This window comes from Zootoca vivipara, chromosome 10 (assembly GCF_965207765.1).
Source record: "Zootoca vivipara chromosome 10, rZooViv2.hap1.1, whole genome shotgun sequence".
NCBI lineage: Eukaryota > Metazoa > Chordata > Lepidosauria > Squamata > Lacertidae > Zootoca > Zootoca vivipara.
Window position 1 is genome coordinate 47,878,008 of NC_142593.1, and position 17,049 is coordinate 47,895,056.

Here is a 17,049-nt window from a genome sequence, read left to right on the forward strand (position 1 = left end):
CTTTGGGAAGGAAACACCCCCCACCCACGCACCCAGCCCCCGTCCGACAGGCAGCCTCTCCGTGCACCAGCTGGCGACCCCTTTCTCCGTCCTCTGCCCCCCCTCCTCCTCTCTCCTGCCCCACGACCTTCGGGGGAAAAGCCGATCTCCCCCAACACTTCCTGGGGTCGCCACCCTCGGCGACATCTGGCTCCGTCTCTCCCGCTTCCCCCCCCCCTCTCCGCTTCCTCGGCGGGCAAAGCAACCCCAGATCGCCTCTCCGAAGCATCTGGTCGCCCTCTATCCCCCCCCCCGCTGCAACCCCTCTTTTCTCTCCTCGCCTAGCCAAGCGCCGTCTCTTCCCTCCTCCTGCTGGTCACGCTGCCGGCCCCGCTGACTCGCTGCCGCCGCAGGGGGCACCGCTCGCCTCCGCCTCCCTCCCTCCCTCCTCTCTCTCTCCGCGCGCCCTCGAGCGCGCCACGCAGCCGGAGAGGTCGGGCGCTGCGCAGGAGAGCCGCGCGAGGCCGCCCGATGGTGCTGCGAGGCGGCGGCGACGGCGGAGGTGCCAGGCGCCTTCTGCTGCTGGCGCTGTGGCCGCCGCCGGCGTCGCCCAGCGTGCTGCGCCTCTGGCTGCTGCTGGGGCTGCTGCTGCTGGCGGCGCTCGGGCATGCGTGGACCTACCGCGAGGAGCCCGAGGAGAGCGACAGGTGGGTGGGAGCGGACGGCTCCTTGGAGGGCGGCGGCGGCGGCGGCGCGGGGTGTGAGGGAAGGGCCTGTCCCGCGCCCCGGCTCTAGGGCTCGTGCGCCTCCGCGGCGGCAAAGCCCAGCGCCAAGCATAGCCGGAGCTGCCCCCGGAGGAGATGTGGGGAGGGAATTGGACTTTGGACGTCTCTATTTAAGCACGGTCTCTCTCTCTTTCTCCGCCTCGCAGGGAGGTCTGTTCCGAGAGCAAAGTGGCCACCACCAAGTACCCGTGCCTGAAGCCCAGCGGGGAGCTCGCCACCTGCTTCAGGTCAGTCCGCGCCGCCGGTCGGTCGCCAGCCCGCCTCCTGTGCCGTCGCCGCAACGCCGCGAGGGCGGAGCGAGCGGGGCTGCGCGTGCGTTTGCGCTGGGGTTCCTGAGGCGCCGAGGAGAAAAACGGAGTGGGGGGTTCGATGGCAGAGGCTAGTTGAAGACCCCCCCCTATAGATATCTTCATTTGTTTAGTCGTTTAGTCGTGACCCCATGGACCAGAACATGCCAGGCACTCCTGTCTTGCACTGCTTCCCGGAGTTTCATCAAATTCATGTTGGTAACTTCTATAACACTGTCCACCCATCTCGTCCTCTGTCGTCCCCTTCTCCTTGTGCCCTCAATCTTTCTCAACATCAGGGTCTTTTCCAGGGAGTCATCTCTTCTCATGAGGTGGCCAAAGTATTGGAGCCTCAGCTTCAGGATCTGTCCTTCCAGTGAGCACTCAGGGCTGATTTCCTTAAGAATGGATAGGTTTGATCTTCTTGCAGTCCATGGGACTCTCAAGCATCTCCTCCAGCACCATAATTCAAAAGCACCAATTCTTCGGTGATCAGCCTTCTTTATGGTCCAGGTCTCACTTCCATACATCACTACTGGGAAAACCATAGCTTTAACTATATATATCCTCATACACACACATATATATCTCACACAGGCATCATGCTTCTCATTTGTGTGTGTGTGTATATAATATTATCTATATAATATATCTATCTATTAGGGTTGCCATATTTCAAAAAGTAAAAACCAGGGCACCACTGGTTTTTATGGAAACCACTGAAATTATTGAGCTTTTTTGAGGAAACCCTCCAAAGTTATTGAGGTTTTTTTTTTAATATATATATATATATACAAATGCCAAAGACTTTTTCGATTGACTTGCCTAAGATCCGGGGCAAAGCGCCACCTTTCAGAAATCCCCACCCCATGTCACTTCCGCCTTTGAAATCCTGGTTATGTCCGGACATGTGGCAGCCCTAATATAGATATAATGGGAATTCCTGGACATATCTGGGATTTGTCCATCGGAAATAGAGTCTGGGAGAAATGTCTGCGAATTGGTAAAAATGTCCGGGGGAACCCGTGCATATGGCAACCCATGTTGGAAGTGTTGATTTTGGGGGGCAAATTTCCTTACAAATAGCTCAGAAACTTCAAATTTGCCACTGCCCCCCCCCCCTGAAAAGCTCAGCAACTTTGCCAAAGAAAAAACCTCACCTTATGTGTCTGGGTTTTCACATTTTTGAAATATGGCAACCCTAATCTATCACACAGGAACCATGCTTCTTCTCCCACCACGTGTCTGAGCCCCAGACACTTGGGACTATTCCTTGTTTTATTTATATCTTCATTAAAAAGCATTTATTTTTACTGTTGTATTTGTAGACCACTTAATCACAGGTGTCTCTGTGTGTGATGTGCAAGGAAATCAATAGTGCAATGAGGTTAAAGGTTAAACTACACACCCAGAATTCAGTTAAAATGCCTGCTGAGGTCGGGCATGAAATTAATATATTCCTGCTGAAATCAATATATTAATTTGATCGCTTAGTATTAACGAAAGAAGAGAAGTGTCAAGTGGTATGCAAGGATAACACTAAAAATAAATAAAACAGTAAAACAGAGAAGAATGGGAGATCAGAAATAGCAGAGTTCGATCTTCTGGGTTAGGGGAAAGCCTGGGCAAAAAGATATATCTTCACAAGATGCCTTGTGAACAGAGGCACCTGGGAGACCATGGTGTTTAAAAGCACACCCCTGAGCATGTGCAGAGTGCCATTTTCCTTCCTACACCACTGCCCAGAGAAAGGGAAAGGTGTGTGTGTGTGTGTGTGCGTGCGTGCGTGCGTGCGTGCGCGCACACACACACACAAAGAGAGAGAGGGGGAGAGAACATGCAGGTGAACAGGTAGCTACAGGAAGAAGTAGCAGCAGCAGCAGAGCTTGATGGGCCTCAAGAGTTGACAGGAGGGCCCTTCTGGGCTGTGGGCCTTGGCAGACGCCTGGGGTGCCAAGTCCTGGGTCTTGTACCCTGGGCTGAGACCCCCCCTCCCATTGTTTGCCAGGTGTCTATCACCTGACACCATAATGGCATAGTGTGGTTGACAGGTGCATTGTTCTGCTGACTTGTCAAAGTGGGGCCACAGGGTATGTGTGCGTGTTTAGGAATCTGTCCTCCCAGTTGGATCCAGTTCCCTACCCCTGAGCGGCCAGCAAGTTCTGTTTCCTGAGCCATTGATGCTTCTGTACATCTCCCTTGCTTGTGGGTTGGCCGCTCTTTCTCTCTCTATGCGAGATAGCATCTCAGGGCAGGGCTCTCTTCGTACCCTGAGACTTCCAGTTGCTCAGTTGTATTATAAAATGTGAAGGGAGTCTTTGCAATTACATTGGGGGGGGGCACTTGGAAGAGTTGAGTGTCAAGGAAGAAGCCTTGATTGCCTCTGGATCTCTGGCATTTGTCTGGTGCATGTTTACATACACAAGTTTCCACACTTTAAGCCAGTGTTTACTGCTTCAAATCAGGAGTATATCCCAGAACTACTCTGCTTAGAAATTAATAATTGGACTTGGTATAAGCTCCGTAACAAACAATATACCAGGCAATCTTATATAAGGGGGTTGTTATTTATGGCTTCAATTCCTGCACACATTTACTGTGACGCTGCAGTTGTGCCTTTTTTGATTCCGCAAGTGCAGGCATACAATGCTAACAAGCCTGTTTGCAATACTTTAAATGGTGCCTGTGTGCATAAGCGCGAAGGCCAGTATTTAGTGGTGTGCTGTGAGCATCTGACCACATGCATTTGAGCATGCAACCATAGACAACGATTTGTAATGCCCTCACATGCATAGGGGAAAAGTTTCTGTAAATATGGGCAGGGAGGCTGCTCTCCTCTTCCCCTGGTTTTCAGACCACATTATTTATTATTTCTGGTTACAACAGGAGCACCAAAAACCCAAGTGCTACAGAGTAACACATTAAGTAAATAATTAAATAGGTTTGTGAAGTAGGCATGCGTACTAAAGGTATACATCCCCTTTCTAAGATTAAATAAGGAGGGTGGCTGTTTGTCCTGTTTTGATAATGCTGATATAAAGAATCGTAGCATGTTACTGTACGCTCCCTTCTTTTTTTACCCTTTGTCCTTAAATATAAGCAAGATTAGGTCTTTGGAGTTTGTTGACTCTTGGCTAGCTGCCCTATTGAAGTTTCTGTGCTCTGGTACTGAAATGGTGTTCTTGCAGTAGAAAATGCCTATGGGATTTCACCCTGAGTGTTTACACAACCCCAGTGCCATTGCTGATACAAGAACCCTTTGGTATCTCTAAGAAATAGTGATGGCTTGTACTGCGGACCTAAACAAACTTATTTGGAAGGAAGGTTGCACTCCTAAGAATATTCACCAGGATGCAAGCCCCATTGAAATCACTGTGATTTATTTCTGTCTAGGCTGCAAGTCTCACTGATTTCCATGAACTTATTTCTGTGAAAGCTCTTCACACATTTTAATATTTCTTTTTTAGTGCGCACCTAAAATGTAAACTCTGAATGCAATAATGATGTGTTTGCAAATGCGTATAATACGCGTAACTAAGGAATCAAGATTTTCTGCAGCTCTCAGCACATTTTGGTTTACCCTGTGTTGTGTGCAAGATAGATGTTGATATGCTGAGGACCACAATTTTAGACTATGTTCATCATTAAAGGTTAGTGCTGGTTTATTGCCCTGATGACCTGCCGTGGCTTGACACTGAAAAACCAGCTGTAGTAGTTTACGGTTTTCCCCCCTGGGATAGAAAGGAATTACTTCTTCCTTCCTGGGCAGAAATGGGTTGGTAGAATAGCCTTTTCAAATGCTCTGTCACTACTCACTCTCGGTGCAAGGAGATATGGGCTAACCATTACTTTATTTCTCAGCTTTTGGGGCAAAACACAGAGAAACCTCTACAGCAACGCCTACAGCAATGTTACAGAAGCAAAGCAGTTAATTACTGAAGATAATTTGGGAGCGCATTACAATCACTGTGTGGAAAAACTGAATGTGCCCTGAGCGATTGCAAGATAAACGACCTTGCCTTTTAGTATTGGAGAAATACATATCATATATAGTGAAGTAGTTTATAGTGCTCAGTGAATACTGTATGCATGCATGTAAAATTCTGTAACTCACCTGCTACCTGCACTTGTTGGGCTGATGCATGCGACCCCCCTTGACTCAGAAACTAGAGGCGTCATGACCATACTGGTTTGTAGAGAATTGTGCAGTTCTGAAGTTCAACATGCAAGAAGATTTAATGAACTGTGTGACAATGAATGCATAGTTTGTAAGCGACTTCTCTGGTTGGGCAGTCTTGCTTTCTTGTGGGAAAGGATACTTCAATTTATTTGGCAGGGATGCTGTTAGATTTCCAGTGACTTGGAACATTGACACATTTTAATAATTTCAAATATATTTTAATAATTTTAATAACACATTTGAATAATAAAAAGCAAAAGTGTTAAGGAGTGGAAACACATAGCAATGCAGGCTAATGATTTCTTCACAAGTCCCATTATTACAAGCTGTGGACCCTCCAGATGTTGCTGAACTACAAAATCCATAATTGCGTATCATTGACGCTGTTGAGGAAGATGGGAGTTGTTGTCCAGCAATGCCAGGGACTGGCTGGACACTGAGGAGTGGTGGCTGGATACTGATGAGTAGGCACTGCGAGAAGGTGGGTTGGAGACCCACTTGGAAGAAGGGATCAGTGAACTGGGGGAGCCTATAACAGCCAGGAGACGAGAGCCAGAGGCAGGAGAAGCTGCAGGATTGGAGGGTGAAGAACAGGTGCGGGAGGAGAGAGAGAGAGGTCAGGTTGGTGGAGATTCAAGGGCTTGCACACCTCCTCCTCCTCCTGCCCCCACCTCTCCTGCCCCACTGTCTCCCTGGTCCAAAAGAGGACTGAAGGGGAGGGGCAGAAGGCTATACGCAGGTGTAGTCTTCACCTGCTTATGTGCAGCTCAGGTGGGGGAAGATACCTAAGCCAAGGTCAAGGATGGGGCCTTTCTGTTGTGGCAACTGCCTCATTAGGTGCCCACCTAGGAGTATTTGAGAGATGATTAAGTGATGGACATACCTTTTTTAAGAGTTAATTCCTGCCTCTGGATTTCCCTTGCCTGACAGCGCTGTGACAAGCAACATTTGGAGAGCTACAGGTTAGCTACCCCTGCCTTTATGACATGCCTTATGAAAGGACAGTGAGGAGCCCATGCCGTGTTTTAGTACTTTTGCATCTGTGCAGCACAATCCTATGTGTGTTTACTTGGAAGAAACTTCCACTGACAAAATGATACATGGTAAAATAAGGATGACAAATTTCACTTAACACGAAACTTTATTCTGCAATGAAATTGGAAAGAAAGGGGAAAAAAGTTCCATGAAAAGAAAAAGCTCTGCATAACCAAGAAGGGTCACTAATTAAGAGAAGAATGGAAAAGGAAAATCACTTCGTTACTATATAATGGGTGGGCTTTGGGGACCAGGTAAAACAAGTTAATAAAATGTTCAGTAAGCATTGAGAGAGTTTAGATGTATTTGTTATGCAGTTGAATCATTGTCGGAAAGTGTATATATCTGCATCTGCATTTGATTGGGATGTGGTCAGAAGCTTAAAGGATTTCCACATAGGAGGAAAAACAGAAACCATGATCTCGTAGCATCTTTTAAAAAAATTGCAATTCCTTGTTTGCTGCACTGGCTGAGTGTGAAACTTTTACCACAATTTGTACTGTGATGGTGATGGTGCTTTGTCAACAGTGCAGTGCCATGTGTGTCTGGTGGAGTCTTTTATGCGGAGATGACCCTAGAAGGATTGCGAGAAACGTCCTGATTGTGGCTCGTGTTATGTGGCTGTCAAAAGTGGTGTACTCTTGGTGCTAAAGCTCGAGGATAATGTGTTTCTTTGGGACGCAGCGTGTGCCTGAAGAGCAGCTGATTGCATTATACATGTAAACATTTGCTGCAGGCCATCTGAGAAGACGTATGACTGGTTTAATGGTTGCATGCTGTTTATAAAAATTGTTAACTAAATCCAGGCAGACAGCAGTGATTAACATTGGAAAGGGTCTGTCATTTTCCCAAGCAAAGTCCTTTGGCCTCTGTTGATGTTCAGTGTTTAGAGAAAGCTGGATCTGTGTGGCAAAATGAAATTACAGCTCCATATGTTCTTCTGCTGTAGGGTTAGTTATGCGGGGGGAAATTGCGTTAGTTTATATTTTAATGTGAACCTATCCAATTTGCACTTGCTAAAACAATATGTGAACCAAAACACAGCTATCTTTCAAAATAAGCACCTCTCTGAATTTTGCATTGCGGTACTCCAGCCAGATAGTATCTACATAAATGCATGTATTAGGGAGAAATGCACATCAAAAAGCAATATATTAGGGGATATTCCTTGCAAAAAAATGTGCATATTAAAGACTTCTTTTTAAAAACCCACAAACCGATGTAAAAATGATATGCAGAGCGGAATTAAATTTCTGTTTAAATTTCTACCCTGCCCTTCATCCCAAAGGAGCCCAGAGCAGCAAACATCAAAATGTTAAAACAATACAATTACAAATAAAATAAAAATGTATTTAAAAACATCTACAAACATGTAAAAACTCTTTAAAAACAATCACATACCCTCATACCTAATTTCAAGGTTGCAAGCAGCATTGTCTTTCAGCCATCAGATACCTGAGTAAGCAGGAAACTCTCTCCCCCCCCACAATTGCTCCTTATGCTCAACAATGAGGGGGACAGACACAGCTGACCAGGGATGGAGCCACCACAGAGAAGGCCGTGTCATGAGTCAATGCAGTGACAGGTAGCACCACCAACATGACATATCCTGCTGATCAAATGGTCTGAGATGATTGATATTGGGCGAATTGTTCCAGGTACTTGGGTCCCAAGATGATTAGGGCTTTTTATGCAAGTACCATCACCTTTAATTGGGCTTGGTAGTTCACTGGCAGCCAATGCAGAGTTTTCAGGACATATTGTCTCATCAGGCTGCCCCCTATTTAACTTTTGTGTGTGTGTGTGTGTGTGTGTGCCACCTTTATTAGTAAAATTATCTCAAGATGGCTTACATAAAGCACCACCACCACCACCACCACAGTTAATTAGCAAAAGTCAGCTATCAAAAGAAAGCAGATCTCGCTCAGAATCATTAAAACCCAGTGGCAAAATTTTGTCAATGCCATCAATAGGCTCAGAGTGGTTTGCAGCAGATTATCTAAGTCCTAATAGTTCTGTTCCCTGTGGGGTGTTGCAGGATAAATGAGGTCAGTGAAAATGGCACTGGAGAAACATTTTTTAAAAAACAATAACAACAGAGTTAACTGGAATGGGTAATTGTGTCTCTTGTGTTCTGCCCAGAAGGCAAGCAGATCTTCACTCCTAGGCTCTGGGAGTGCGTCACAAACTGTAAGTGGCAACCATATTTGTAAAATTCAGTTGCAATTCCTGTCCAATGTGATGCACAAAGTATTATTAAGGCTTTTATGTACTATGGTACTTTTGATTAAAAAATGTCCTTCTGACATATTCTGACCTTTTTATTGCTTCCTATTCATTGCTGTGGGGTTAGTGATGAGTTGTTCCTTAATTTAATTAGGGTAGTCGGCTTCAGTACCTCGGAGGGTGTGTGTTAATGATGGTTTTCCTGTCATTATTTTTCCTTTTCTTTTTGTTACTGTATTGTATAGTGAAACAGCGCCATTTCACTATGAAAGGAAACAGGGAAGTAAAGAAAAGAGTAATTCATTAAAGTAATAAAAGGGTCAGAAACTGCAAGGAGGAAACCACTAAACAACATTGCAGGGGACCTTTACTGAATAAGACTTATAAGGATTCTTGACCCTAGAGAAGGGCATTCCTGGAAAATAGAACATACAGTATAGCAAGCGTTATGTGTCAAACCACCATTTTATTTTCCCTTATGTCTGATTGTGGAAAAGCAATGCCTCGGCAGTCCTAACGGCCCTAGTGTACAAGTAGCCAATGTTTTCCTGGGAAGCATCCTAGCAGTGTAAGGACAGATCTCTTGTTCATTGGTATTGCATTATATATATAATAGCACTTGCCGAATTTTAGCAACTGCTTGCAGAATAAGGAACATCTTATTTTGATTTCTTTTCTCTAGATTTGGAAAAGCTTGTGTTAACGAGGGAAGCGGGAAAGGTTTTTTTCTAACAAGTCTTGCAAAGGATGACCAGAATGATAATGAACTAGATTTTCAAGTGCGAAAGATTAATGCAAAGGGTCAGGTAATGAGGACCCTCTTTCCTAAATAAAGTCCAAGCAAGATATCTTATTACTAACCTCCTCTGCGTAACCTGATCCACTTTCCCCGAAGATAAAGCTTTTAATGCATGAGAGGTACTTTGAATCGTAGTGATCGCTCCAGTGGGATTAGCTCTGAGTCAACTGCGCAAAAACATATTGAAAAGTCTCTCTCTCACATTATTTATAAACTATGTGTGAATGAATGTTATTAATGTGGGAGAGAAACCAACGAAAAAAAGTATTATATTTGGACTATAGACTGATTTATGACCTTTCTGTGAAAACACACAAGTGCTAGTGCAAAGAGCCTCAACACTAGTACACAACAGTGCTACTCATTATTATTGGCATCCATCTGTCTCGAGAGACAATGGAGTGTGCCTTCGGGGGTGAAGTCAAACCGCTGGAGAATCACAACGCCTGCTGTGGCTGCAGAGACTGGTAACTTGCAACTGCTGCCTCCCATGTTGCTTTGGCCAGAAGACCTTCATCTCTATCTCTATCTCTATCATCTCTATCATCTCTATCATCTCTATCATCTCTCTTTCTCTCTCATCTAGGGCATTTCAGATTGGTTGTTCACCTTTAAGTGCATCTTTCCACAAATGCTTATGACACCCATACTTTTTATAGCTGTGGAAGAAACCCTTGAATGAGGTATGAATAGGCTTACATTGCTGACAAACTGGGTAGTAAACTGTTTATGATTATACTCACTAAAGAGCAACTTAGAAACCATTTCAATCCTGCATGTCTGTGTTTGAGCTACCTACATTTCGCTGGGGCTAAGTCATTCTGTTGGCTCTAGTGGTTTGTGGATAGCAGCCAAAAATCACCATGTGCAAGGAAATTTCAGAGTGATTACTTCTGAAAGTATTGCTCTGTATTGTCTCATTTTGGCTTATTGTACAATATGACATGGCGCCTTTCCACATCATCACAATCCCTATCCATAGAGGTGGGTGGCAGCACGCTCACATTCTACCTACCTCACAGGGATCCTGTGAAATAATTCATTTCCGTCAGTGCTTTACAGATAAAGAGCCAAGGACAAGGCAGTGTAACTCTTCCAAGGCCATGAAGCAAAATCCTTGGCTTATGTTGTGATCTGAATCTGAGTCAAGCCAACGTGTGCTATGGTAGTTTTCGAAGGGATTTTTATTATTATTAAAATAACTGTAAAAATTAGTGGTTGACTCTTTGCACATTTGTGAGTAAATGGTGAGGTCTGATTCCCTGCATGTTTCCTGAGAACTTGAAATAAGTTGAGTTCACGTTCTGGTTTGGTTTAGTTTGCATTTTGTTATTGAAAGGCTGCCTTTTATTTTCACAAGAGTACCAAAGAACATCTGTTAAATTATAGTTAAGCTTTTTGGCAGTACCTTTTAATGGAATGCATATCTACCTCGTGCTACATATTTAAGCGGTCTACTTGTTCTTAAGTAAATAAAGTAGCATGTAAACAACAAGTCTTTTAGCCACACGCATACAAGATGAGCTTTTGCTACGGGTATCTGCGTAAGACACCAATCTTTACTGCTGCTGCGGCTACTGCTACTTTTGATGTTTTAATCTGTGCTCTGTATTGCGTGTAGGGAATATGTAATGTTACAGTTTCATGGTAGCATCCAACTTTTCATAGCTGAAGTTCTCAAAAGAGCGCCTCCAGAATAATAATTTGGTAGGTTGCTACCAAATTAGTAAAAACGTGTCTTTGCTCTTCCTTGATCTCCCTCGCTAGTTGTAAAGGATTCTTACCATGTTTACAATGAATGGTGCAGACGGGCTCCTACTTTACTCCTCTCCCTGCAGGAGCAACAAACCATTCATTCCCAGCTTAGTGTTACTGCTGAACTGAGGATTGTGCTTTATTTCTCTCCACACAAACCGTGACATGAAGCCAAAGTTTGTTCTTGGCATCCCAAATATCTTCTGTGTCAGCAGTAACAAATCATGAACCCCAGTTTGGACATAAAGCTAAATCAGGGATTGTGGTTTGTGTTGCTCGTGGTGTGGGAGGAATGAGTTGCCAGTTCATTTCTGGGGCCATCTCATAACCCTCCCCGAGGACTTTGATGAGCAGGACAGCGGGAGGAAGAGGCCGTATGCACCAGAGCTCTCCTGCCCAAGCTTCTGACTTGGAGCCAGGCCCTTCTGCTGTGACTCTGTGCAAAGCCCTTTGGAAGTTTTGTAGCCCCCTTGCCTTCATTGGCTCAGGGTGAGGAGGCATGGCCACCCAATGCCAGGGAGGCCACTTCTCTGCCAGATGGAGGGGCAGGGGAGCTCCACAGCATGGACTGAGCTGTCAGGGGTGGAGGAAAGTCAAGGTCGTCTTTCTGAGGTGTGTATCAAGAGGCAGCACCAGGCCAGGCCAGGAATTTTCAGCAAGACAGGCATACATGCACGTAGCTGGACTTTTCCTACCTCTCTTTAAAAACATGGTGGGTAGGTGGAGCCAGTTGCTGGAAAAAAACTTCATGCTCTTGTGCAGTCTCTGCTCCTGATCACAGAATCCTCACCCCTGACCTTGTTTCTGAGCTGCGGTTAGGGAACCTTGAAACGCCTCTCCTGAGTAGGTCTGTTCCTTGATGCATCTGTGGTGTCTAAGGCTGTCTGGATTAATTCCTGCTCTGGTCTTGTTGCTGAGTTTGCACCTTTTGTTTGTTGGCTTCTTTACGCATGACAAAGTGCATGTGTCCTTCGTGGGCAGGAACAGGACAGCCCAATTCAAGATGTTCATATTAAAGTTCAAAGCCCTAAATGACTTGGACCTCAATATCTGAAAGACCACCTCCTTCTCTACAGACCATCTCGGGGTTTAAGATAAGCAGAGGTGGGTCTTATTGGTACTTCCATCACTCAGAAATTTTGGGGGATGGGAGAGGGAATTCTCTCTGGGGGCCCTTAAGTTGTGGAATTCCCTCCCCACAGAATTGTGTCTGGCATTTTCATTATGCGGTTTCTGTCATATGCTGAAGACATACCTCTTTCACGCCTGATATACCGGTACTTGCACACACACACACACACACACACACACACACACACGTAATGCAGAGAACAAGCTGACCTTTAAATCAACAGAGGTCTGGCTATATTGCAAAGAGTAAATGAATACAGCAGATTTTGCTGTGGAGTTCAGAGGCCTGAGACACCTAGAAATAATGGACTGAGGCTATGGTTATTAAAGGAAGATGTTCATTTCAGGGTATTTTCCTCCTTCTCAGTTGCAGACATACTGGCATTTTCCCTTCCAGAATTATCTCTAAATCCTGTGGGGGACTAATCTAGGCTAAGGTTGGAGGATTCTGGAATTCTGGTCTGCATCAAGGAATGAACCTGACATACAAATTACAAGCATCTACAAGAATGTGTAACAGTGCTGGGCAGAAACCTTATGGTAGCAGTTTTTTGTACGAGCTGCTGGGTGTGAAATGGCAGGATGCTCTGTATTTATTGAGACGTGTTTCTACTGCAATCTACTTTAGTCCCAAGGTGATAAACACATTTTTAAAAGCGATACCAACAATAAAATTGCATTACATGTCATGTACTGACATATGCATTTGCAGTTGGGACAATATGAAATCCCTCCCCCCCATCAGATATTTATAATGCAATCCTAAGCATGTCCGCTCAGAAGCTATTCCATTGAATTCAGTGAGGCTGATTTGTTAGAGCTGTCACTTCTTCCCTTGACTCTAATGATCAAGGCTACAATCCTATACCCACTTACCTGACAGTAGGATTGTAGCCTTGATCATTAGAGTCAAGGGAAGAAGTGGCAGCTCTAACAAATCTCGCTGAACAAAAACGAGTAATAAATGAACAATTTTTCAAAATCATTCGCAAAACTTCGCAAAGCTTAACCACAATGAATTAATTTTGCCAAAATGAAAAAGTGAATAGTTTACTGGGGGCAGGTGGAGTGCATTGTATGAGGGGTAGAGAAGGCATTTGCAGTCATCTCTATCAAATGCTAAACTCTCAGAAAAAAGTTCTAAGTCACCCTTTCTGAATCCAGGGTCTTGCAGTTTGTAAGGTTAAAACTTAGGACATTTTGTTCGAACAAGCTTTCCTAAATACAGAAGCTGGATATTGTTGGAGACCTATTTTATTTCTACAGTTTTGTATTACAGTACAAAGTTTTGATTTGTTCTTAAACTTGTTCATTGCAAATGCACACAGAGTCCTCTTTATTTAGCCTCTGGCTGATAATTCTCTCTTCCTTTTTACGCAAGTGTTTCCCTCCTGTGGTAATGATAAGATGTGGGATATATTGCTTTGACTTCTTGTGACCTGCTTATTTGTTCCCATGGTGGCTGGGGGTGGGGTGGAGAGACATGTGAGACAGACACCCCCCCCCCATTTTATTATAAAGCAGATCATTTGCGTTTCCATGAGAAGGCCATTCCCTCTGTAAATAGGGGACTTGGAAGCAGACACAATTTGAACCTGCAGTTTAATGCCATATTGTATATGAGCAGTGTTGCTAATGCTCAGATATAGCCCGAGGCATTTGGGCACTTGAAGCAAAATGCCTTGCTACCACCCCTACAATGGGGGAGGCAAATGTGGGAATGTTCGGGGAGGCAGGAGAGGATATATTGTTTATTAATATCCTTCCTAACTTGCGCTAGCAAGTTCTATAACTTAGCAGAGTTTTAACATTCCCCTTTAAATGCACAGTGGGTAGCGGGTTGCAAGCTTGATTAAGCTTCTCAATATAGATTCCTGGTAAGATTTCCCGCTTAAAAGAATAAACATGCCACAATCTTATTTAAGATAAATAAAAGTAGTTTACTCACACCATCAGTTCACAGTTGGATCCCTGAAGGCAGATTTAGTTACAGATATATATACATGTGAATCTATCCCATGTGGAGATAGCCCCTTTGTCCTCTGTTGGCTGATCATCTCTAGCTAAAAAAGCTGCTGGTCCATCGAAGAGAGGAAGCCCAAAAGAGAAAGATGGCTGCTGGGCCGGCTCGACCATTGATTCTACTGGCGCGGGGTGCCAGGGCTCCTGGGCGCTCAGGGGGCGCTGAGGGGCGCCCCAGCAAGTGGGGGAGCTGCGCAGAAGCCTCCCTTTTCCCTCCGCCAGCCGCACCGCTTTGGAGAGCAGGGAGCAAAGCAAGCGGAGCAGGGGCACTAGGACCCTGTTCCGCTCTGCGGCGTCCACCTTCCGGCGCTTGTCGGCAAAGGGGAGCGCCAGCCACGGCATGGCCCATATGGCTTCTTGCCAGCGCTGCTGATTTCCAGGCTTTGCTGCCGCTGCTCCGGTGCCGCTCCGGCTCTGGCTTTGCCTCGGGCCAGCTGGAAGCACATGTAGAAGGTGGCCAGGCTAGTGGCCAGCTGTGCACCCGGCTCAGCTCCGGCTCTGGCTCCTGCCGCGGCGGTGGCTCCGGCTGCCGGTGCCGCATAGAGCCCCACGAGCGAGGCCACGGGCACTGCCGAGCCGTCGGGCACCCTAGCGCCTCACCCAGCAGCTCGGCCAGTGGTGCCGCGGCAGCAGCGCAAGGCGACGAAGACATCACCGCCGAGCCCCACGCAGCTGCCACCACCAGTGGGGGGGGGTCAACTCTGGGAAATGGGGGGGCACCGGGGGGATCTTTGCACCAGGGCGCCGGGTATGCTTAAGACGGCCCTGGATGGCTGCATGCCTTGTGCTTTTGTTACCTGCACAGGTAAGGTCACACCCACCTCTAGTCACATGCAAGAGGAAGTATGTCCCAGCACAGAAGGAAACAGGAAGTTTTCGACTGGCTGGTCCAAACATCCCCTTGCATGTCCACTCTAGGAAAACAAGGAATGTTGTACTTGACTTCTACTTATGTATCACATCCCACAGCAAATTCCGTAAGGAAGCCCTTTCAGAGTCTTCTCCACCGGACCAGTAGGTAGGGTGAGATGCTTTCTGCATCCCCCCCTCCCACCTGGTGGCAGGGCTTTGCACCAGCTTCTCCCTTCCTTTGAGCATCTCCTCCACCCCTGCTCAGTGACAGGGTTTCTCCTGAAGGGAGAATCTGGTGAAAAGCCCCACCACACTGCTGGGAGGGGTGGAGAGATGACCGCCTCCCCTCTCGCTGACTTGGTGTTCTCCAGAGGTTTGCCGCTGTTCCCTCTCTGCCCTTAGAGACTACGGAGACCCGTGGCAAAGCTGGAAAGTGGAATGGGTGTTTAGCCCCTTGCGGGGCTGCCACTTGAGGCAGCTGCCTCCTCCTGCCTCATGGGCGAGCTGGCATTTAATGCTGATTTAAAAATAAAGGAGGCAAACAAACAGAGCCTGGCTTTTCACGTAGTTACGTCGTGCATGCTGTTTCTCAGTGTTCAAAATAAAATATTGCACTATGCTGGCAGCGGTATGATGTAGAGATGGCTAATGATGGATATGTTGCGTCATTGAAAAGCATTTATTAATACTCAATATTAATTTTGTTTTAAATAGGAAAGTATTTTCCAGCCAAACCCTGTGGTTATATGCTGACATATAATATAGTAATAACAGGCAAAACCTTTGTAGTAATACATTTTGGCAACTGATGTGAAAATAAAAGATCCCTCTTTGTTTTCCAAAGGCAACAGCAAAAGCAAGACGTGATACAATCTTGTTACTGGTCCAAGTGCAACAGCAAGGTTCCTTCAGCTAGTTCTACTGTGGTTCTTTAACAGGAGCAGTGTGTTTCTAGTTAAAGCGGATGATATAGCTATGCTTAGCTCTTTCTGATCTGATGGTTCAGATTCTTCATTTGTTAAGATATGAATTTCAGGACATAACTCCCTCCGCCACCACCCTTACTAATTCGCTCAACAACAAGGAATGCTGTGGCATCATTTATCAAAAGCTGGGAGACCTAACTTCCAGTGGCAGTGACTGAACCTTTATTTGCATTGGAAAGACTACTTAAGTATAAAAGCATACTCCTAAATGATCAGGAATCCCTTTGAATCCATAAATCTCTGGGGGCGTTCCATCCTAAAGGGGGAGACTGACGCTACTAGACCAAACTTCACCAGATAATGGCCTGATCATGACACCAGGGCTAATTCACACCCCCTCTTAATATCCAGACCAGACCAGCCTCCTCACACCAAATCAAGGGGTAAGTCTTGCCCTATGGGTTGGGCTGATGACAACTTGGGCCCTGGATGGAAGTAATATAAAGGAAGAATAGAGGTTTTTGTTAAGAGGTATAGGATGCGGGTGGCGCTGTGGGTTAAACCACAGAGCCTAGGGCTTGTCAATCAGAAGGTTGGCGGTTTGAATACCCACAATGGGGTGAGCTCCTGTTGCTCAGTCCCTGCTCCTGCCAACCTAGCACTTCGAAAGCACATCAAAGTGCAAGTAGATAAATAGGTACTGCTCCGGCGGGAAGGTAAACGGCATTTCCGTGCGCTGCTCTGGTTCACCAGAAGCGGCTTTGTCATGCTGGCCACATGACCTGGAAGCTGTACGCCGGCTCCCTCAGCCAATAATGCGAGATGAGCGTCGCAACCCCAGAGTCGGTCATGACTGGACCTAATGGTCAGGGGTCCCTTTACCTTTACCTTTATGGGATAATTAAGAACGTGAGTTGAGAATTGGCATAATTTAGTAACCAAGAATGTGAATTGGGATTACCCTGGTTTCAATCTCAGCCCTTGTCTGCAGTCATGACCTACTTGATAGTAATACTGTACTTTCATGATGTGGTTGTAGGATTACTTAGTAACTGTATGTGAAGCACATGGC

General features: G+C 45.8%; 1 protein-coding gene across 1 annotated transcript in view; it reads left to right on the forward strand.

Moving 5' to 3' along the window:
• Positions 1-414: 414 nt before the first annotated feature.
• Positions 415-17,049, forward strand: part of CCBE1 (collagen and calcium binding EGF domains 1) — a 135,378-nt gene continuing 118,743 nt past the window's right edge. The window contains exons 1-2 of the mRNA XM_035100415.3: positions 415-686; positions 911-991. Of these exons, the coding sequence (XP_034956306.1) occupies positions 511-686; positions 911-991 (257 nt within the window). The 5' untranslated portion in view covers positions 415-510. The remainder of the gene's footprint in view (positions 687-910; positions 992-17,049) is intronic.